The 24,475-nt window shown below is 36.1% G+C and overlaps 1 protein-coding gene across 1 annotated transcript; it reads right to left on the reverse strand.

The window, feature by feature from the left end:
• Positions 1-456: 456 nt before the first annotated feature.
• Positions 457-993, reverse strand: LOC106795856 (merozoite surface protein CMZ-8-like). The gene has a single exon (XM_014766773.1). It carries the CDS (start codon positions 991-993, stop codon positions 457-459), a length of 537 nt encoding a protein of 178 aa, XP_014622259.1.
• Positions 994-24,475: the final 23,482 nt, after the last annotated feature.

Consider the following 24,475-nt stretch of genomic DNA (forward strand, 5'->3'; position numbering starts at 1 on the left):
TCAGAGATTTATGCAACGATCATTATTCACAGTTAGTTGTTCACTCACAGAGTAAGGTCACACTCTCACCGGTTTTTGGTTCAAGCTTTTCTTTCACAATCAGTCTGTCTAGTGACTAACCATTCTATTATAAGTTCACACTCTTGTTCTTTCTTTGTCTAACATATGCACTTGCTCAAACTCATGAAAGGAAACACAAATTCCATCAAAATGATGCATTTAGTTCAAAATGAAAGCATACAATTATTTTCACAAAAAGATAAAAGTGTTTCACTGCCATGTCATCAAAAACCAAGTTAAACTGTTCAAAATGCTTTAGGATAAGCATACTAACTATTCATTGATAAAACTAATAGTGTATATAAATATAAAGGAAATATTGTACGAAAACCTTAATTATAATAATAACCCAAAAAGCAAAAAGTGACATCTAGAATTAACAATGTTAGAAAGTTTTTAAACTGGGGAATCAGTGAGAGCAACAACTTTTCCAGATGATGAATCAGAAAGATCAGAAATTCCTCCAATTGGGGAAACAGGGGGGTCAACTGTTTTTGCAGCTGGTGAATCAAGAGGAGCAGCTGCTTCATCTGATGATGCGTCAGAAATGACAATCAGAGGAGGAGATGGGGGAACTGTTTCAAGCTCAGGCGAAGAAGGTGGATTCACCACTGGAGATTGTGGGTTAGCTGGCTCTGAATTGACCTGTACATGTGTGGGCTCAGGCGGAACAGCCTCGTTGGGTCTCACCAATGGAAGTTGAGCTTCAGGACAGGCTACTTGCTCAAGAAAATGTTCCATAAATATCATTGGCCTATTGTGAGCCAACTCTTGTAGGCTGTGCATGAGAATAAACTGTCCTCGGAATAAGCTTTGTAGCATAGGAACTAAAGTTAGTGAGCTTTGCACATCCTGTCCTACAGTTACTGACGGAGGAGCTGGAGTGGATGACGAAGGGATATCTTCTGTTCTAGCTCTTTTTCTTGATTCCATCTGTAACTAAAAAGAACTCAAAATTCCTAAGACCAAAATCGTTCAAGTTAAACAACAACAATAAAGGCTAAAATTAACAATAGGCGCTTAGCGGGATATAGCTCGCTCAGCACGTCCTGAGCAACATAACATGTCGGCTTAGTTGAAGCTAAGCTCACGTAGCCTAAAGGTTGTCGTGATGAAATGCGCTTAGCTCCAATAAACTCGGCTTAGTGCAAGGCTTACAACATGAAATTTGGTTAAGTTACCCGGGCTTAGCGATTCAGCCTCGCTTAGCCACAGGTAGTTCAGCAAGAGGATGAGTGTTCATCCTCAAAAAGATGAACTCGCTTAGCACAGTAAGTGTGCTTAGCGAGTTCTTCAGATAAAACTTATATACAATGAGTATTGATGAACTCGCTTAGTGCAGCATGCTCGCTTAGCGAGTTCATCGCGTTTTCCAAAAAATGCAGAAAACATAGCTTGTTTTCTCGCACTTTTCAAGCCTCTAAAAGGCATATCAGACATGCAATGTGTGCACAATACTCAATTCAGTATACAAGCTTACATAACCCTAATCTTAAACTAATTCTAACAAAACATAAAAACCCTAAAAATCTAAAGCTATAGTTAAAGTCTTCTACCCTAGAGTTAAGACATGAAAAAGAGAAAACGAATCTAGGAACCTACTTGGATAGTGTATGATTGATGCTTCAAAGTCGAAAATGCACAAAGAGAGTACAGATGCAAAATGTGCAAATTTTTTAAGAGAGAGAATGCAGAGGCGAGGTTTCTGTAATCTGGCAAATGTGAGTGTAACTGCTGTTACACTCACTTAAGCAGTTTTTCGATACCTTCGCTTAGCAGACTGTTGCGCTAAGTGAGCAAGAGAGACGTTTGGTTTCTCAACGAGGTTCACTTAGCGAACATGTGCGCTTAGCCGACATTTCAAATTCGAAAACAATTTTTTTTTAACAGAAACTCGACTTAGCATAAGAGTAAGTCCGCTTAGCGAGGTCTACAGATTAGAAAAGCTACAACTCTCGCTAAGCCTGGCTCTGACCAACTTAGCTAAAATGATGCATCTTGAGTACAAAGGAGCATGCGCTTAGCTGAGAGGAACTCGCTTAGCGCTCATATTGTCACAATGAATCTCGCTTAGCTGCCATGACTGGCGCTTAGCTTCATCGACCTTAGTTAAAGTCGTAAGGAATTGCGCTTGGCGACAATAGGTCTCGCTTAGCCATGGATAAGCTGTCACTTAGCGATCAGGCTAAAGCTTAGTTGAATTCAGATCGAATCGAAGTTAGATTAGCTCAACCTTAGCATGCTTAGCGAACCAAATCAGGCTCAGATGCAAGGGTTGGGCGCTAAGCGTGTGAGACTCTCAGCTTAGCGCATGAACACAGATGCACATAGCGCGAGGCTTGCGCTTAGCGAAAGGACTTATTGTCAAAAATATTTTCTAAGTTATAAACTTAGTCCTTTCCTAAGAAATTGAAACCCTTATGTTAAACATTCAAAGATAGGCCGATATACTCCTATGTACAGATTATATAGCAAGTTCCAAATGATTGAATGCATGAAAAACAAAGATAACAGAAATTAAAAACTGGGTTGCCTCCCAGGAAGCGCTTCTTTAACGTCATTAGCTTGACGCATAGCTTACTACCTTCAAGGTGGCATGAAAGTCACAAAGAACACATCTTCCTTGAAGTTTCGCCTTTTAGCTAGAAATTTCATGACCTTCATATAATCTGGAAGGACATTCCAAATCATTTCAAGAAAGGTGTTAGTTATTAAAGAAAGAATGGCACTTAAGATTTCCTCATGCTCTCTTTGCCTTCCTTTCTTGTCAATCAGTTGATGAGGAAGGTTATTGCTTTGGAGAATATTTTCTTGTTGGTTTTCTACTGTTGAGTATTTCTCCCATTGTTGTTGTGCTTGTTCCTCATCTTTCTCCTCATCTTTTTCTCTTGACTCATGCTCTTTTACAGGGCTTTTCTTTTGAGCTTCAACCTCTACAAAGGATTTTTCTTGTCTGACCATAAATTGAGTCACTGCTTCTGCCAGCTCACCTACCTGGATTTCTACACTTTGGAGTGCCCTTGTTTCGCTTAGCGGATGAGTTGAAGTGGCGTGCTTGATGACCTGGAGCAGTGCACTTAGCGAACTTGACATCTCATCTTCTTCTTGATTCTTCCTCACGCTTAGCCATTGAAGGTTGCGCTTAACGAATTCTCGCTAAGCCAGCAGCTTGGCCTAGCGAAAGAGTGAAAAACAACACTTTACCAAAGTTGCCTATTTAACCTGAAATTGAGAGAAATTGATTATTAAACGCACAAAACAAAAGTATAAATTATCTATTACCTATATTTAACAAAAAGTACTTATAATATTACAAAAAACCATAAATTGGGAAAGTTTGATACAATATACACAGATTTTATACACAAAAGTTAGTCATTTTCATCGACTAACAATTACCATTAAGGTGTAATCGATTACACATCAACAGATGTGACTCTTCATGTTTAAATTTGAAAATCAAAATGTTTAGAAATACTGGTAATCGATTACAAGTATGTAATCGATTACACAAGTTAAAAATAATTTGAAAATGTTTTATCACTAGTTGTGACTCTTGAAATTTGAATTCTAACGTTTTAAAACATTGGTAATCGATTACAACTTTGTAAATCAGTTTTGAAAACAATGCTAGCTACTGGTAATCGATTACTACATTCTGGTAATCAATTACCAGAGAGTAAAACTCTTTGGTAAAAGATTTTGTGAAAAATTCTTGTGTTACTCAATGTTTTGAAAAACTTTTTTGGTACTTATCTTGATTGAGTCTTCTCTTGATTCTTAAATCTTGAGTCTTGAATCTTGATCTTGATTGTTCTTGAATCTTTGGAATTTTCTTAACTCTTGATTCTTTGGCATCATCAAAATAATCTTGGAAGTCATTGCTTCCACACATAAGGGGTTTTGATTGATCTCCAACAAGGGAAAATAATTTTGAGGTTGGGGGATGAGGAGGAAGTGTTTAAAGTGTTTGATCTGGATACTCCTCCTCCTCTCCTACATGTAATTTTGTGCAAGCCACCATCAAGATGAAGACTATTATGGCTAAACCACACCCAAGTGTGGGGAAGGAAGACCCTCCAACGAAGAAAGTCATTTCAAAAGACCCTGGATGGAGTAAGAAAAAAGGGAGATAACATCACCATTCAAGCTCTTGGTTATGGAGTGGATGATTATATTGAAGGATCGACACAAAAAGGGAAAATCACATTGTTCAAGGGTGGTTGATTTTCAACTCATCATCACACGTCAGGCTCGTGGCGTTAAACAAGCATTTTTTAGGAGGCAACCCATGATTGATATCCATTTAATTACGCTTTGTTGTGTGTTTTCTTTTTCATTAATAGATAATTTGTTTGTCAGTACTACGATCGTGGTCAACTGACCATGGCCTATGCATTCATCATTAAACCTAAGTACAGTCATGGTCAATTGGCCACGACCTAGGTAGTTTTCCTCAGTGTCCATAACGATCGTGGTCATGCCACCACAAACGTGGTCATAAAAAAAGTTTCAGTTTTAGTTTATTTTTATTTAAGTTTCAAACTTTATTTTCATTTGTATTTCAGTACTTAGTTTATTTTAATTTAGTCTTTATTTTGTTCTTATTTTTATGCATTAAGGACACTATACATGTTTTAAGTGTAGGGAGGGGTATCATTGCTCCCCCAACTTTGAGCTCTCTGTGATATATGTGAATTCTGGCATTATTCTAGTTTCATCACTATGGTAAAAATTTCTTGTTCCTGGGTTTAGAAATTTGTGTTTTCAATTATTCCCGTGATAAAAATTTTGTTTGTGTGTATTGGGGTTTTTGGAGTTTTCTTTAGGAGGGAACATTAGCATGCATGATTGTGAACTATTCTTAGAGTTATCCTCACAAATGTGAGTATTGAGATTTGATTCTTTTAGTGTGGGTGAATTGATCATTTCAATAGGATTTTTCTAATCTCTTTTTCGACATACATATCCTTGAATGCATTCTAGATTTTCTGAAAAGTTGAGACTCTGATAGGATTTCTTGAGACATGTGAATTATTTTGTTTAGTTTTTCCCTTAGTTGACCACTTTGAGCCTGGATGATTATTCTTTGTTAGTCCTGTTGGATCAAGTGGCCTCGAAATAATTAAGAAGGGGGGTTGAATTAATTATTAATGTGTCTTGACTAATTAAAAAACCTATCCTTCTTAATGTTACTAGATTCAATTAGGCTTTTACTACTAAGTTAAGAAAGTAAAAGAACAGAAATAGAAACTTAACCAAAAGTAAAAGCGATAATTAAAAGTACACAGTGGAAAATAAAGAGTGTAGGGTAAAAGAAGACAAACACAAGATTTATACTGGTTCGGCCACAAATCGTGCCTACATCCAGTCCCCAAGCAACCTGCGGTTCTTGAGATTTCTTTCAACCTTGTAAAATCCTTTACAAGCCAAAGATCCACAAGGGATGTACCCTCCCTTGTTCTCTTTGAAAAACCAAGTGGATGTACTGTTGGATCAAGTGGCCTCGGAATAATTAAGAAGGGGGGGGGGGTTGAATTAATTATTAATGAACCTTTACTAATTAGAAATCTATCCTTCTTAATGTTACTAAATTCAATTAGGCTTTTACTATAATGTTAAGAAAGTAAAGAACATAAATAGAAACTTAACCAAAAGTAAAAGTGATAATTAAAGTGCACAGCGGAAACTAAAGAGTGTAGGGAAGAAGAAGACAAACACAAGAGTTTTATACTGGTTCGACAACAACCCTTGCCTACATCCAGTCCCCAAGCGACCTACGGTCCTTGAGATTTCTTTTTAACCTTGTAAAATCCTTTACAAGCAAAGATCCACAAGGGATGTACCCTCTCTTGTTCTCTTTGAACAACCAAGTGGATGTACCCTCCACTTGAACTGATCCACAAGAGATGTACCCTCTCTTGTTCTCAGTCACAGCAACCCAAGTAGATGTACCCTCTACTTGTACCACAAAGGATGTACCCTCCAATGTGTTAAGACAAAGTTCTCAGGCGGTTAGTCCTTTGAAACTTTGTGAAGGGGAAACAAAAGATATCTCAGGCGGTTAGCCCTTTGAAATATTTTGTTTATGGGAAAGGGAAGAATCAAAAGAATTCTCAGATTGTGTCGTTTTGAATTCTTTGACAAGGGAGAAGGGAGACACAAAAGAATTCAGGCGGTTAGTCCTTGGCGAATTATTTTTGGCAAAGGGAGAAGAGAATGAAAAAGATGAATAGCACACTTTTGTTTTTCTGTGAAAGAACAAGGTTTGGAAACCAGAAAACTTTGAAAGCTTTTGGCAAAGAAAGAAGAAGAAGAAGAAGAAGTTCAAGAAGATGTTCAAAGAGATTCAAAGGTTGTAAAAGAATATATGAAAAAGTTGTAATATTTTTTTTTAAATGCAAGTCAGGGTGTTGCTTTTATAGACTCTTCATGCCTGGTCAAGAAAACCATTAGAAGAGTTATAACCTTTAGAAAAACCTGAAAACCATTGGAAGAGTTATATCTCTTGATTTTTATTCAAAACTTGTCACTGGTAATCGATTACCAAAACCATGTAATTGATTACACAAAGCTTTTTATGAAAGGATATGACTCTTCATAATTGATTTTGAATTTCAACGTTCAGATACACTGGTAATCGATTACCAATATCTTGTAATCGATTACACCATTTTGAAATCAATTGGAATGTTGCAAATTCAGTTGAAAACTTTTGAAATCAAACTTTGCCACTGGTAATCGGATACCAGAGAGTAAAAACTCTGGTAACTTAGAAAATTTTGAGAAAAACTCTTTTGAAAAACAAAACTGTGCTATGTTTGTTTTTTGAAAAATCTTTTCAATACTTCCCTTGTGAAGTCTTCTTGATTTCTTCTCTTGAATCTTGAATTCATCTTTTCTTGAATCTTGAAATCAAACTTCTCTTGATTCTTGAATCTTCTTGATTTCTTCTTGTTGACTTAATCTTGAAATCATTCTTTGGGCTTTTTGTCATCATCTTTGTTATCATCAAAACTACTTGAATAAACTTGATTCATTATCATGAAGCTTGCTTCTACATGTACCCTCCACTTGAACTGATCCATAAGAGATGTACCCTCCACTTGAACTGATCCATAAGAGATGTACCCTCTCTTGTTCTCAGTATAACAATCCCCAAGTAGATGTACCCTCTACTCGTACCACAAAGGATGTACCCTCCAATGTGCTGGGACAAAGAATTCTCAGGCGGTTAGTCCTTTGAATCTTTGTAAAGGGGAAACAAAAGATATCTTAGGCGGTTAGTCCTTTGAAATCTTTTACTTAAGGGGAAGGGAAGAATCAAAAAAATTCTCAGGCGGTTAGTCCTTTGAATCTTTTGTAAGGGAGAAGAGAGACACAAAAGAATTCAGGCGGTTAGTCCTTCGTTCTTTTGGCAAAGGGAGAAGAGAATGAAAAAGATGAATAGTACAAGTTTTTGAACAAAGAACTTTTCTTGGAAGAGAAAGTGTTGATAAAAAACTTTTAGAAAGATGAAGAGAAATGAATTAGAAAATTTTGTTGAAAGTGTTGAAAGAGATGAAAGAAGATATTGAGAGATGTTGAAAGATTGATTCAAGGATGTTGAAAGAAGATGATGTAAAAGATAGATGATTCAAAGATGATTGATAATTTATGATGATTGATGATAATTATTCTTGAAACTCATGCCATGGTCACATATTTATAATCTCTTGATGACTCAAGTCAAAGCTTGTGACTCTAGGCAATTTCTTTAAAACTAGTCACTTAAAAAGTTATAACTTTTGAAAAAATCTTCAGAAACAAGTCACTTGAAGAATTGTGACTTTTGGAAATGTATTTTTCGAAATTAGTCACTGGTAATCGATTACCATTAAGGTGTAATCGATTGCACATAAACAGATGTGACTCTTCATTTTGAATTTTGAAAATTAAAACGTTTAGAAGCTTTGGTAATCGATTACAAGTGTTGTGTAATCGATTACACTAGCTTAAAATGATTTAAAACTGTTAAACACAAGTTGTAACTCTTGAAATTTGAAATCTTAACATTTTAAAACACTGGTAATCGATTACTACCTTCTGGTAATCGATTACCAGAGAGTAAAACTCTTTGGTAATGATTTTGTGAAAACTTCTTGTGCTACTCAATGTTTTGAAAAACTTTTTTAGTACTTATCTTGGTTGAGTCTTCTCTTGATTTTTGAATCTTGAGTCTTGAATCTTGATCTTAATTATTCGTGAATCTTGATTCTTGAAACTTGATTCTTGAATCTTGAATCTTGATTCTTGAAACTTGATTCTTGAATATTTGGATTTTGCTTGACTCTTGATTCTTTGGCATCATCAAAATAACCTTGGAAGACATTGCTTCCACAGGTCCTTGAGCTATATTGTGTAAACACTGTTGATGTGAGGAAAAAGGGGGAACTAATACATATTGTAGGTTGTGCCAGTGAATAAATAATATGTCCTTGTCTCAAGTGAAATCAAAGACAAAAAGGAGTTGATGAAAAATAAAAAGAGAAAAGAGCAAACAAAAAAAAAAGAAAATAAAGAAAGGGAGTATATGTGTGTGTGTGTGTGTGTGTGTGAATTATTTTATCCCAAATCAAATAGAAAGAGAGGAGAGAAAAAGGGACCGAAAGTTAAATGAAAAAGAAAGGTGCAAAAACAGGTACAAGTTTCCCTAATTTCTAAGTGTTTTCATATAATTGAGTGGAGCCCTTTGATAAACCTATTTCTTTCAATACCTACCTATTTCTTCATGTAATTGATTTACAGAGTTGTGAAGCTTCTCATTAAAATGTGATCCTGAGTATAGCTGTTTTTCTATAAAAACATTGTAAACACTAAGAGATGGTGAGCAGAGTGAACTTGAAGCTCTTTAAGACTATCTGCATGTTAATTATAAGCCTAATGGATTCCTGAGTAAATTTTTTATGCCCTATTGTGAGTTTTTAGTTGTTGAATAAATGGGAATTTTTGTTACATGAGTTTTTACTTAAGGAATTTTTTTTTTATTGGGAACTGTAATAATTTCTTGAGTGTGGGGAGATTGATAAACCACTTTCTGAGTGCTATTATATGAGTTTAGTGTCATTTTGCATGTATTTTCTTGGTAGAACTTATGTTTGGACACTAGTTTTGTATTATAGAACCACAAACACTCAATTAAGTGAAAGAGTTAGAGATTGCACTAATTTATAAAGATTTGAAGAGTCTACACTTGATCATGAAAGTAGTACAATTACGACATTCAAGATCAGCACAACCATAATAAAGTGATAACAGTCCTATAGAATAGCGTCAAAATCTGACAACAACTGTGGTCAACTAATGAGGGTCATGGTCAAATGATGAGAGTCGTGGTCAACCAAGATGGATCAATTTATGAGGGTTGTGGTCAACCAAGAGGGCCATGGTCAATAAAATATCATTTTTATGTTATTTTAAATTGTTATCAATAGTTAAAAAGCATTGTATCACATTTACACATTAAAGTTGCTTATAATAAATTTGTTGATGATAAAATATGTGAGTATAACTATTTTATAGGTGAAAGCATGAGCACTTGAATTTAAATACTTGTTACCTTCCCATAGTATCAATGTGTTCCTATATTCAAATTATGACTAAACTGTTATTATGTTTAGTCTATTAGTTCCTTTTGGAACCGAGCACTATAACTAGTTGTTGCTTTCATTTTTTAATTGTATTTTCATTTTAGAAATTCAGAAAAATATTAGTTCCTATATTAGAGTAATTTGAAAGCTATCTATTTGGTATAGATGCTTTTAAATATATATTCCTTATAATATAGAATGTTTTTATACTTGGATTATGTTTGTTAGCTAGTGAGCTACATGGTAGAGATAGTTTTAATTATACTTGAATAGTTTTTGATAACTAGTGAACTACATGGTAGAGATGTAGTTTAAGTTGTTAACTATCCTTTTCCTTCTTAGTGTTGTATTCTTTGCAGATTTTGTGATATGTTATGTGTGCTTACTTGTGATCGTTGTTAGTTTTGCTGGTGAGAGAGATTGAGAATGTAATAAGGTGCCTTTGTCTATTGTGTGTGTTACGATTATTTGTGATTTTAATCCTCTCTTCCAAGTGCCTTTGTCTATTGTGTCTATTGTGTGTGTTACGGTTATTTGTGTTATGGTTAAAATATTTATCTGATAGAATTTAAAATTTTTGCCATGGTCTTGTATGGAACATCCACATATTTGGATTCAATTTAGCTCTATAGGTTCCTCTATAAGCACTTGAATTGAAATATCATGTTTGCTTAGCTACACTAGACCTAATTTATGTTTAATGATGTGTTAATAGTACTAAGTTGCTCTTGATCATATGATAAGGTTATTCCATATTTTAAGAAAAGACATGGATGATAACTTCTTTTTCCCTTTATTCTTGTTAGAAGTAATGTAAATTCCTAAATATTGAAGGTGGATGAATTCTAGGTTGGATCATAAAAGGCATGTGAGACTTTAATTCAAAAGAGTTATTGAATTCATCCAATTTGCAACTAGTCAAGACAACTTCCAAAGGTATCCACGAATAAGGTGCCCTTGTCAACGATGTGGATGCAGAAGATACCACACTGGAGATGATGTGATGGTACATCTTTACGAAAGGGGATTCATTGAAAACTACTACTATTAGGAAAATCATGGAGAATTAATGCCACCATATCCCCCTGTTGTGGTGGAAGCATCATATTATGGTGGTAGTGAATGGAGGGAAGAGTACAATCCATTTGAGAAAAAAATCATGGATCATGTTGGCCCTGAAGTTGGTCAATTCATAGATGAAGAGGTAATAAAAAGGTTCCAAAAATTTGAGGAAGGTTAACATTCAGAGGCTAAATTTTTTTATGACATGTTGGCAAATGCACAAAATCCATTGTGGGATCAAAGTGAGGAATATACAAAACTGTCATTACTATGGTGGCATTGAGCATCGAATTTGATTACACCATGTTAGAAGGTTGTTTTAACTGCATGGAACAGTTTTTTGGTGATGCCTTGCCTAGTGGCAACTTGATGGTCCCTAATTGTAGAAGCAAAGCTTCATGATGAATCAAGATTGATTCAAAGATGTTTTGATGATAACAAAGATGATAACAAAAGATGATGACAAAGGTGATGACAAAAAGCTTAAAGGTCAATCAAAGAATGAGTTCAAGATATTCAAGATAGAATCAAGAACAATTCAAGATTCAAGAGGAAAGTTGATTTCAAGAATCAAGAATCAAGATTCAAGAGATCAAGATTCAAGAATCAAGAGAAGGCTTAATCAAGATAAGTATGAAAAGGTTTTTTTCAAAAACTGAGTAGCACATGGATTTTTCACAAAACATGTTTACCGAAGAGTTTTTACTCTCTGGTAATCGATTACCAAATTGTTGTAATCGATTACCAGTAGCAAAATGTTTTTGAAAAAGTTTTCAAATGAATTTACAACCTTCCAATTGATTTCAAAAAGTTGTAATCGATTACAATGTTTTGGTAATCGATTACCAGTGCCTTTGAATGTTGAAATTCAAATTCAAATATGAAGAGTCACATCCTTTTACATAAAAGCTTTGTGTAATCGATTACACTGATTTGGTAATCGATTACCAGTGATTGTTTCTAAATAAATCAAAAGATGTAACTCTTCAAATAGTTTTTGACTTTTTCAAATTGGTTTTAAGTTTTTCTAAAAGTTATAACTCTTCTAAATGGTCCTCTTGGCCAGACATGAAGAGTCTATAAAAGCAAGGCTTTGATTTGCTTTTCAATACACTTTTCCAATAAATCTTATACAATCCTTTACAAGCCCTGAATCTCTTTGAACTTCTTCTTCTTCTTTGTGCCAAAAGCTTTTCAAAGTTTTCTGGTTTTCTAAACCTTGAAAACTTGTGCTATTCATTCTTTTCATCTCTTCTCCCTTTGCCAAAAAGAATTCGCCAAGGACTAACCACCTGAATTCTTTTTGTGTCTTTCTTCTCCCTTTTCCAAAAGAACAAAGGACTAACCACCTAAATTCTTTTGTGTCTCCCTTCTCCCTTGTCAAAGAATTCAAAATGACACAGTCTGAGAATTCTTTTGATTCTTCCTTTTCCCTTATACAAAAGTGTTCAAAGGACTAACCGCCTGAGAATTCTTTTGTATCCCCATTCACAAAGTATCAAAGGTTTAACTGCCTGGGATCTTTGTCTTAACACATTGGAGGGTACATCCTTTGTGGTACAAGTAGATGGTACATCTACTTGGGTTTGACTGAGAACAAGAGAGTACATATCTTGTGGATCAGTTCTAGTGGAGGGTACATCCACTAGGTTCAAAGAGAACAAGGGAGGGTACATCCCTTGTGGATCTTTCCTTGTAAAAGGATTTTTACAAGGTTGAAAGAAATCTCAAGGACCGTAGGTCGCTTGGGGACTAGATGTAGGCACAAATTGTTGCCGAACCAGTATAAAAACTCTTGTGTGTTTGTCTCCTTCTTCCCTACTCTTTTAATTTCCGCTGTGCATTTTAATTCCCGCTTTTACTTTTTGGTTAAGTTTCTCTTCTACTCCTTATTCTCTTAATAACATAGTAAAAGCCTTAGAAGAGTAAATTTTTAATTAGTAAAGGTTTAGGAATAATTAATTCAACCCCCCCTTCTTAATTATTCTGAGGCCACTCGATCCAACACTAATATATATCAAGCTAAGAAGATAGTGGCTGCCTTGGGATTGATTTGCATCAAAATTGATTGTTGTCCAGGTGGATGCATGTTATTTCATAATGTTGATGTAGACAAGAGTGTTACAATATGAAGGAATTACAAGAAGGACTGATATGAGATAATCAATAAAAAGGGTGTTGAAAAGAAAATTGATATAAGAAGAATGTGGTACTTCCCAATTACACCAAGACTCCAAAGATTGTATTCTTCAATGACCATTGCATCTCACATGAGATGGCATCATAAGAACCAGAGGGAGCCCAGGGTTTTATGTCATCTATCAGATGGAGAAGCTTAGAAACATTTTGATAAAATGTATCCAAAGTTTTTTAAAGATCCTCGAAATGTTAGAATAGGATTATGTACAAATGGTTTTGCACCTTTTGGTCAATATGTTAAAACTTACTCATGTTGCCCAGCCATTTTAACTCTATACAATCTTCCACATAGCATGAGCATGAAAGGGGAAATTATTTGCCTCACTATCATTAATCCTGGTCCAAACAATGCCAAAAGTAAGATTGATGTTCACATGTAACCTCTAATATGGGAATTGACTAATTTGTGGAATGATGGGTGATCGAGGTCGTACCCGAATCAAATAAACATTAAAAATGAAGTATCTAGGAAGTGATCCTAGGTCATCTCCCAACGAGCAATGGTCAACCAAACGTTCATAATAGATAGTGATAAAACAGTAACGAATTGGGGGGGTTGTTTATTTTTGTAAATTAAACAACAAGCAAATTTTAATTAGAAAATAACAGAATTAAAACATGTTGTTTCCCCTTGATTCACAAGCAAGTCTCTTATCCTAGGTTACGAGAATTTATCCTTAATCAGTTCAACCACTTAATTCAACCCTAAATTAAATTACTAAGGGAAAATTAACATAAGGCTGTCATTATGTGATTAAGCAACACATACACCAATTAATCATGAATGAAACTGATCATTAAGCATGAACGTAAATTAAGCTCAGAGACAATTAATCAAGCACTAAGCATGCATGGATTAATAGCAACAAATACAAAGTAATTGGTGAAGAGGAAAAACTTACCAGAATTCAATAGTAATAACAAAACCTCAAAGAGAGCTATGCTTGATCCTCAAGAGATAACAATGTTGGAGACTTAGCCTTCCATTAATTAGTAGAAAACGAAATTGTAGATTGAAGCAGAAACGAAATTGCAGAAAACGAATTTTATTCTACGTGAATAGTGTGCATGAACAGTAAAAACTGGAATTCTAAAATCCTAGAATTATTCTCCTTTCTCCAATAACTCCCTAAACTAAAACCCTGGTGCTGTTATATAGGTTCCCAGCCCCAAAGCTTACAAATCTGTTTTAAGTCCAAGCCCATAAATAAAATAAAATCTGGACAAGATAAGATAAGATTGGATGAAATAAAATCTAGATGAAATAAAATCTGGATAAGATAAGATTTGATAAAATAAAATTGTCTGCTCTCTTCAAGTCCAAGCCCAATTCTGGATTCAAGCCCAATTGCTTATAATTCTCTTGAAATTAAATTAAAAACACAAAATTAGTCAAGTAGGCCCAAATGATAAAACTGCATAATTAATTTGAGAATAATCAGTAATTAAAATGGTGACAAAAAGGGTTAAGAAATAGAAGAAAATAATGACACATCAAATCCCCCTACACTTAGCCTTTTGCACTCCTGGGAAAAATCAAAAAACAAAGCAAGGAACAAATCCAAAGACATTAAAGAGAAACAAACAAACACAAAAACAATTACATATTTCTCAATGAATCTCAAGGAATGAAAGGAATGGGCAACATCCAACACGTAGAGAGTTAAAGAATCAAGACAGTCATGAAAATCATCCAAGCATCTCAAACATGGCAAGATAGTCAATCAGCTCAAGAATGAAAAGTGATAAAGCCTCATAAGATATGCACTCTATCTCTCAAGTGTCTAGGCTACTGTTTACTCTCAGAGCGCCCATGAAAACAAACACCACATAGACTTGGCATGACTCTAAAATTGACAACCACACCACAAACACATGCACATGAGGATCAAAAGGTCTTTTAAGGTTGTAATGGGGCCAAGGATAAGGTAGAGGAAAGTATGGGATAAGTAGCTAAAACCCAAAGGAATAGAGGAGCAATGGGGAATAAGTGGGAACTATGAAAGAGTAGTAAACCCCAAAACCAAAATTAAAAATTAAGCTTAAAAAAAATCAACCAAATCCTCAAACCAATCCAAGTCTTCAAACCAAGACCTCATTTATTCAATTCACAAAATGCCAAGAAACTCCTATTTCAAAAACAATTACCTATTACCTGTACATAACTTATAATTCAAAGAGAAACATGCAATGTTGTACACAACATAAAACCAAAATAACAAAATTAACCTAGAAAACCTAAAAAAATTAAACTAGATAACCCAACAAAATCAACAAAATTAAATAACAATCTCCCCCCCCCCCCACACACTTAAACAACACATTGTCCTCAATGTAGCACAATCACAAGATCAAGAGCAATCAAAACAATCAATAAAATTGGACAAGTGCAATAAAAGTAAAGAAGGAGACAGAAAAAGAAAACTCCCTAAATCATGGCGGAAGAGAAGTAGGGTGAAGTAAAGAGGTCTCCTCCACCACTACATCCACTAAGGAGGGATTTGTGAGAAATGGTTTCAGCCGGTGTCCATTGACCTTGAAGCTCTTATCTGTGGATTCACTTTTGATCTCAACTGTACCATAAGGAAAAACATTAGTCACCACAAAAGGACCAATCCACTTTGACCTCAACTTACCACTCATGAGTCCGAGCCTAGAGTTATACAATAAAACTTTCTATCCAACCACGAAGTCCTTCTTAGCGATTAAACTATAATGAAACTTCTTGGTCTTCTCCTTGTAGAATTTGGAATTCTCATAGGCTTCTAAACGGATCTCATCTAGCTCACTTAGTTGCAACTTCCTTTCCTCTCCAGCCTGATCAATAGAGAAGTTACAGGTCTTTACAACCCAGTAGGTTTTGTGCTCTATCTCTACAGGAAGATGGCATGCCTTGCCAAAGACAACCCGATAAGGAGACATTCCTATGGGTGCTTTGTAGGTAGTCCTATGCGCCCAAAGAGCATCATCCAGCCTGGTGCTCCAATCTTTTCTGTTCGGCTGCACAATCTTCTCCAAGATCCTTTTTATATCCCTGTTTGAAATCTCAACCTGCCCATTAGTTTAGGGGTGGTAAGGTGTGGAAATTCTATACACAACCCTATACTTTTTAAGCAAGGCATACAGGGATCTATTACAAAAATGGGTGCCTTGATCACTAACGATGGCTCTAGGGACTCCAAACCTGCAAAACATATTAGATCTAACAGAATCCACAACAACCTTAGCATCGTTAGTTCTGGTGGGTTTAGCATCCACCTATTTTGAAACATAATCAACAGCAAGGAGAATATAAACAAAACCAAAAGACACAAGGAAAGGCCCCATAAAATCTATACCCCAGACATCAAACACCTCACAGAATAACATGGGTTGTTGAGGCATTTGCTATCTCCATGAAAGTGAGCCACCTGCTCTCTAACAAGGCTCACAAGTGCTATAGATTCTCCACGCATCCTTGAAGATGGTGGGCCAATAGAAACCGTAGTCAAACACCTTGCGAGCTATCCTCTGTATGCCAAGATGGCCACCTGGTGCGGAAGAATGATAGAATTGCAGGACTGAGTCAATCTCATGGTCTGGAATGCATCTCCTAATAACCTGGTCACTGCACAACTTCCACAAATAGGGGTCATCCCAAATATAATGCTTAGCATCGCTCTTAATTTTATCATTTTGAGCTTTAAATGCTAAGGGAGGAAAAACAGAAGCAACCAAATAATTCACAATATTAGCAAACCAGGGAGTAAGGAAGGAATCAAAAATACTATATAGAATGTACAAATGGTCATCCGGAAAATCATCCTGAATGGGTGAGTCCTCAGACACACACTCAATCCTACTCAGATGATCAACCACGAGGTTCTGTGCACCGCTCCGATCACGGATCTCCAAATCAAACTCTTAGAGCAAAATCATCCACCTGATCAATCTAGGCTTTGATTCAACCTTCTTCAATAGGTACTTCAGAGCTGCTTGGTCAATATAAACAATAACATAAGTACCAAGTAAATATGAACGAAATTTCTCAAGAGCAAAAACTATCGCTAATAGCTCCTTCTCTGTGGTAGTGTAATTTGCTTGAGCAGCATCCAAAGTTCTGGAAGCGTAGTAGATCACCCGAGGCAGCTTATCAATCTTTTGAGCAAGGACAACCCCCAATGCATAATTGGATGCATCGCACATTAGCTCAAATGGGGTTGTCCAATCAGGTGCCTGAATGATAGGGGTGGTAGTCACCGCACGCTTGAGGCAATCAAAAGCCTCTTTGAACTGGTCATCAAAATCGAACTCCACCTCCTTTTGCAGTAGATTGGATAGTGGAAGGGTCATTTTGCTAAAATCCTTGATAAAGCGCCTATAAAACTCTGCATGACCAAGAAAAGAACGAACCTCGCGCACGCAAGAGGGGTAAGGAAATTGTGAAATAACATCTATTTTTGCAGGGTCTACCTCTATGCCCCTACTAGAAATGATATGCCCTAAAACTATACCTTGTTCTACCATGAAGTGACATTTTCCAAAATTCAGCACAAGGTTAGTTTCAATGCATCTACTAAGAACTCTATCCAGACTATCCAAACATGCATCAAAAGATGATCCATAAACAGTAAAATCATCCATAAACACCTCTATGTAACTCTCTAAAAAATCACTGAAAATGATAAGCATACACTGCTGGAAGGTACCAGGGGCGTTGCATAGGCCAAAGGGCATCCTTCTATAGGCAAAAGTGCCAAAGGGACAGGTGAATGTGGTCTTTTCTTGATCCTCAGGAGCAATATGAATTTGTAAATAACCAGAAAAACCATCAAGCAATTGATCAATGAATGGCAGGGGAAAATAATCTTTTCTGGTTACCTGGTTCAGTCTCCTATAATCAATGCAGACTCGCCAACTGTTCTGCACTCTTGTGGGGATAAGCTCATCCCTTTCATTCTTAATCAATGTGAGGCCTGTCTTCTTAGGAACCACTTGGACTAGACTCACCCACTGGCTGTCAAAAATGGGGTAGATGATTCCAGATTGTAAGAGCTTGGTTACTTCCTTTTTCACCACATCTAGAATGACGGGGTTGAGTCGCCGCTGTGGCTGCCTCACTGGCTTAGCTCCATCCTCTAAAAGTATCCTATGCATGTAGGTAGATGGGCTAATACCAGGAATGTCTGCTAAAGTCCATCCAATGACTTTCTTGTGCTTCTTGAGCACTAGCAACAACTTCTCCTCTTGCTCAGCAGGAAGGAAGGCAGAGATGATCACTAGAAAATTTTCCTTGTCCTCCAAGTAAGCATATTTGAGGGTTGCTGGTAAGGACTTCAACTCTAGTGTGGGTAGTGGCTGAACAGTGGGAGGAACCAGGGTAGGAGAAGAGGAAGGTTCCTCAGCCTATACCTCATAAAGCAAGTCAGAAGTATATGTACTTCCTGCAACATGGTTAGTGCATTCTGACTCTAAAAAATTAACATCAAGAGGTACAACACCTAGAAAATCAAAACCAGACTCAAATTCAGATTTAGATTCAATGCATAAGGAATGACAAGTATGCAGATCAGATAAAAATGGATGTTTCCTACCATGAAGAACAGAATCAAAATCAAACATATAATCATCGACGATCTGATCAATTATCTCAGCACGAAAAATAGAATGATCCTCAGATGGATGTTTCATGGCATCAAGAATGTTAAAATGAACAATAATATCACCAAATTCCATAGACAATGTGCCAGCATAAACATTTATCTTGGTTCAGGCTGTTTTCATAAATGGCCTGCCTAAAATAATTGGAACTGAACCACAGGAAAATCCCTCTTCCATATCAAGAACATAAAAATCAACAGGAAAAATAAGTTCACCAACCCGAACCAACACATCCTCTATGCAACCTACGGGGTAAGCAACACTTATATTTGCCAAATGAATCACCACATCTGTAGATTGCAAAGGTCCAAGAGATAAAGAATTGAAAATGGACAGAGGCATGACACTAACTGATGCTCCTAGATCTAGCATGGCATTCTCAAATTTGTTGTTCCCAATAATGCAAGGTATACAGAAAGTACCTAGGTACTTACATTTCTCAGGAATGTGAGGAACAGATTTACCTATCAATGCTGACACATTTCTGCCCATGCTAATCCTTTCATTGCCTTTGAGCTTCCTTTTGTGGGTGCATAGCTCCTTTAGAAACTTGGCATATCTTGGAATTTGCTTGATGGCATCTAGCAGAGGTATGTTCACCTCTACTTTCCTGAAGGTCTCCAAGATCTCCTTATCCACTTCTTCCATCTTTTTGTTTGGAATTGATGTAGGTGGAAATGGAAGCGGGATAGGAGGTTGCTGCAAGCCAGAATTACTAGAAGAAGGTCCACTTGCATGAAAATTTCTGTTAGCTCCCTCATGATCAGGAAGTTTTCTCTTTTGTGCAACTATGTCATCCTCTTTTCCAGGTGTAGAATGAAGCTTGACAGGTTCAGGTGCAGGTGCTGCTACTGGTGGAGGCACTTCAATTTGCTTCCCAGACCTCAAGGAGATGGAACTCACATTTTTTGGATTCTGCACAGTTTGTGAAGGCAATTTGTCAGAATTTTAGGACTGAGCTTGGTTCAACTGAGTAGCCATCTGCCCCATCTGATTTTTCAGACTCTGAATGGAGGCTCTTGTCTCTTGCTGAAATTGCATATTTTGGATGGTCATTTGCCTCACTAACTCTTCTAAGGAAGGTTGAGGAGGAGCCTCAGTTGCTTGTTGTCTTTGTTGTGACTGCTGCTGTTGCTACTGCTGTATTGGAGGAGGAACATATGGCTTGCCTGGACCAGCAGCATTCTGGAAAGGAGGGACAGGCTATTGTTGTTGTGGAGGACTTGCCAATCTCAGATTTGAATGATTTCTCCAACCTAGATTGTATCTGTTGCTTGAAAGATCATAATAATTCTGCTGTTGTTGGTTTTGCTGCTGAGGGAGTCTATTATAAATGTTTGTAGCATAAGCTTCAGGTTGCTCATTGACTCCAGATTGCTGCAAAGAAGGACAAAGATCTGTATGATGATCTGAAGAAGAACATAGACCACAGAATCTTGCAACAGGTGCAGATTTCTGATTCATGGCAAGCTGAGTTACTAGGTTGACCTAGGCATCAAGTTTTCCCTCAAGCTTTTTATTTTCAGTAGATGAAGATGAATTTGTGGCCACCTCATGGACTTCTCTAGACAATAGCATTATTTCTTGCATTGAATTGTTGGGAGTTGGAAGCCATCTTCTATATCAAATTCCTAGCCTCAGCAGGGGTCATATCACCAAGGGCTCCACCACTGGCAGCATCAATCATACTCCTCTCCATGTTTCTAAGTCCCTTAGAGAAATAATGCAGAAGGAGTTGCTCAGAAATCTGGTGGTGAGGGCAGCTTGCACACAATTTCTTGAATCTTTCCCAGTACTCATACAAGCTCTCTCTACTAAGTTGCCTGAAATGTCTTTTCTGATGGCAATGGTCCTAGATGCAAGGAAGAATTTCTCCAAGAACACCCTCTTAAGGTCATCCCAGCTGAAAATGGACCTAGGAGCAAGGTAGTATAGCAAATCTTTTGCCTCTCCCTCCAGAGAATGAGGAAAAGCCTTTAGAAAGATATGATATTCCTGGACATAAGGGGGCTTCATGGTGGAACAAACAATATGGAACTCCTTAAGATGCTTATAAGGATCTTCACCTGCAAGACCATGAAACTTGGGCAGCAAATGTATTAGTCCAGTCTTGAGAACATATGGAACACCCTCATCAGGATATTGAATGCACAAGCTTTCATAAGTGAAATTAGGTGCAGCCATCTCCCTAAGAGTCCTCTCATGAGGTGGAGGTTGAGCCATGTTCTCAGTATGAAAATTAGTAGTCGAATGCTCAAAATGAGAATATTCAGAATTACCAGCAACAGAATGCTCAAAATGCATAGAATGATCAGGTTGCACACTATTCCTAACTAATCTATGAAAGGTTCTATCTATTTTAGGATCAAAGGGTTATAAATCACCTGGATTGCCCCTAGTCATGCACTATATGCAACAAATCATGTATCTCTCAACAAGCACCTAAAAAGGGGGTAAAACTACAGCTATACTCAAACGATATCCAAATGAGTTGAAATTTTGTGAGCAACACCCTAAAATTATGAAAAGATAGCACAAAAATTCAAAGTCTAACTAGGAAAACTTCCTAAGGAAAGTTTAGAAAAATAAGACAATAATACTAAAAAAAAAACTTAGTAAATGGATGAGTTTTCAAGTTTAAAATGCCAATGGACCTCTGGTCTATTGCCACGGCATGGGAAATTTTCTTCTACCCCAAATGCATATATAGTAATATTCATTCTGATACCCGGAGTAAAAGTTATGGCCGTTTTAAGTTTTGCTAAAAACAAGTTCCCAAAATTTTTGTCTCTCTCAAATACTGCCACACCAAGTGCTCCTGGTATTTTCCATAAAAAATATGAATCAAAAGAAACTACCACACAAAAAATCAGCCAAAAATAATAACTCTAACTATCAAAACAAAAATCGCCAATTAAATTGCAAAATCAGTCGCTAATTCTCAGTTGTTAATCACTGTTTACAGCAAAACACAAAGCTAAAAAAGTCGCAAAACAGTCACTTACAACAGTCGCTAAACAGGGGACGCGACTGAAATGCAAGAAAGAACGCTACACAAAACAAAACAACTAAACACTGTTATGAACCTTTTGCCCACTGCTCCCCGGCAATAGCGCCAAATTTGATCGAGGCCGTACCCGAATCAAATAAACATTAAAAATGTAGTATCAAGGAAGTGATCCTAGGTCGTCTCCCAACGAGCAATGGTCAACCAAAAATTCATAATAGATAGTGACAAAACAGTAACGAATTGGGGGGGTTGTTTGTTTTTGTAAATTAAACAGCAAGCAAATTTTAATTAGAAAATAACAGAATTAAAACATGTTGTTTCCCCTTGATTCACAAGCAAGTCTCTTATCTTAGGTTATGAGAATTTATCCTTAATCAGTTCAACCACTTAATTTAACCCTAAATTAAATTACTAAGCAAAAATTAACATAAGGTTGTCATTATGTGATTAAGCAACACATACACCAATTAATCATGAACGAAACTGATCATTAAGCATGAATGTAAATTAAGCGCAGAGACAATTAATCAAGCACTAAGCATGCATGGATTAATAGCAACAAATACAGAGTAATTGGTGAAGAGGAAAAACTTGTCAGAATTCAATAGTAATAACAAAACCTCAAAGAGAGTTATGCTTGATCCTCAAGAGAAAACAACGCTGGAGACTTAGCCTTCCATTAATCAGTAGAAAACGAAATTGTAGATTGAAGCAGAAACGAAATTGCAGAAAACAAATTTTATTCTATGTGAATAATGTGCATGAACAGTAAAAACTAGAATTCTAAAATCCTAGAATTATTCTCCTCTCTCCAAAAACTCCCTAAACTAAAACTCTGGTGTTGTTATATAGGTTCCCAGCCCCAAAGCTTACAAATCTGTTTTAAGTCCAAGCCCATAAATAAAATAAAATCTGGACAAGATAAGATAAGATTGGATGAAATAAAATCTAGATGAAATAAAATCTGGATAAGATAAGATTTGATGAAATAAAATTGTCTGCTCTCTTCAAGTCCAAGCCCAATTTTGAATTTATAATTCTCCTGAAATTAAATTTAAAACACAAAATTAGTCTAGTAGGCCCAAATGATAAAACTGCATAATTAATTTGACAATTAAGGCTAATCAGTAATTAAAATGGTGACAAAAAGGGTTGAGAAATAGGAGAAAATAATGACACATCAATGGGGTCCTTACTTATGACATATCATTCAAGCAAAATTTCACGATGAAGATAGCTTTGTTGTGGACAGTCAATGATTTTCCTGCTTATGGCTTGTTGTTAGGTTGAACATCTGGAGGGATGTTTTTTTTTCCTAATATCTATAGAGCAGCCAAAGAAAATTTATCTTGATGGTTTAGAAGCAAAGCTTCCAAGATTATCTTGATGGTTTAGAAGCAAAGCTTCCAAGATTATTTTGATGATGCCAAAGATTTTTAAAAAGATGCATTCAAACAAGATTAAAGAAATCAAGAAGATCAAGTGAAGATTCAAGAGAAGACTCAAGATATGCAAGAATCTCAAGAAAAGCATCAATATAAGTATAAAAATAATTTTTCAAAGAAAAGATTGAATATCACAATTTGTCCAAAAGAATTTTTCAAAGAAAAGATTGAATATCACAATTTGTCCAAAAGAATTTTTCAAAGAAAAATCTTTTACCAGAGTTTTTACTCTCTGGTAATCGATTACCTTAAGGCTGTAATCGATTACCAGAAGCCCAAAATAGTTTTATAACTATTTTATAAAGTAGTAATTGATTACCATGGGCATGTTATCGATTACCAATGTTTTTGAACATTGAATTTCAAATCTCAAGAGTAACAACTTGTGACAAAATATTTTCAAAATAGTGTAATTGATTACACAATATTTGTAATCGATTACCACTAGTTTTTGAACGTTGGATTTCAAACCTCAACATGAAGAGTCACAACTTTTGATAAAATAATTGTGTAATCGATTACACCATTATAGTAATCGATTACCAGTGACTGGTTTTGAAGAATTGCCAAAAGTCACAACTTTTAAAGTGACTGGTTTTGAAGAAATTGCCAAGAGTCATAACTTTTAAAGTGACTGGTTTTGAAGAAATTACCAAGAGTCACAACTTTTAACATGGTTTCTTCAAGAGCATTCAAATGGCTATAAATATGTGACCATGACACGAATTTCAAAATGCTTATTCTCAACATCTTTCTAAGAGTTTTTGTTCAAACACTTGCTTTGTCAAGAAAAGTTCATTGGGCAAAAACTTGTGCTATTCTATTTTCTTCCTCCCCTCCATTCTTACAAAAAGCTTTTCAAGAGACCTACTATTGGTGACTGTTTTCAAGATAAGGTCTTCTTGGTTGCAAACACTGAACACAAGGGACCAACGTTCCTTGGGTTCATTACAAGAAGCAGGATTTGCTTCTTGGTTGATCACTGGACACAAAAGACCAACGTCTTTTGGGTTCATTGCAAGAAGTGGGTATAACTTCTTAGTTGTTATCACTGGACACAAGGGACCAACGTTCCTTGGGGTTCATTGCAAGAAGTGGGAATAACTTCTTGGTTGTAATCACTGAACACAAAGGAGGGAAGTCCTTTGTGGTTCATTGCTTATAAAGGATTTTACAAGGATAATGGAAATCTCAAGCGGGTTGCTTGGGGACTGGATGTAGGCACGGCTTGTGGCCGAACCAGTATAAATCCGGTTTTGCATTCTCTCTTCCCTTAATCTCTTTTACTTTCTGTTGTGTTCATATTTCTTTAAAGTTACTTCTCCTTATTTATTATTCGAGTAACTTATAATTAAAGAAATAATTGAATCTAAGGAATATCTAAGTAAGGGAAATTTTCAATTAGGAATAGTCAACGAAATCTTAATTCA

The sequence above is a fragment of the Glycine max genome, chromosome 14 (genome assembly GCF_000004515.6).
Source record: "Glycine max cultivar Williams 82 chromosome 14, Glycine_max_v4.0, whole genome shotgun sequence".
Classification (NCBI taxonomy): domain Eukaryota; kingdom Viridiplantae; phylum Streptophyta; class Magnoliopsida; order Fabales; family Fabaceae; genus Glycine; species Glycine max.

Coding starts and splice junctions, on each gene's coding strand:
- LOC106795856 (XM_014766773.1), bottom strand. CDS start 993: ATGGAATCAAGAAAAAGAGCTAGAACAGAAGATATCCCTTCGTCATCC.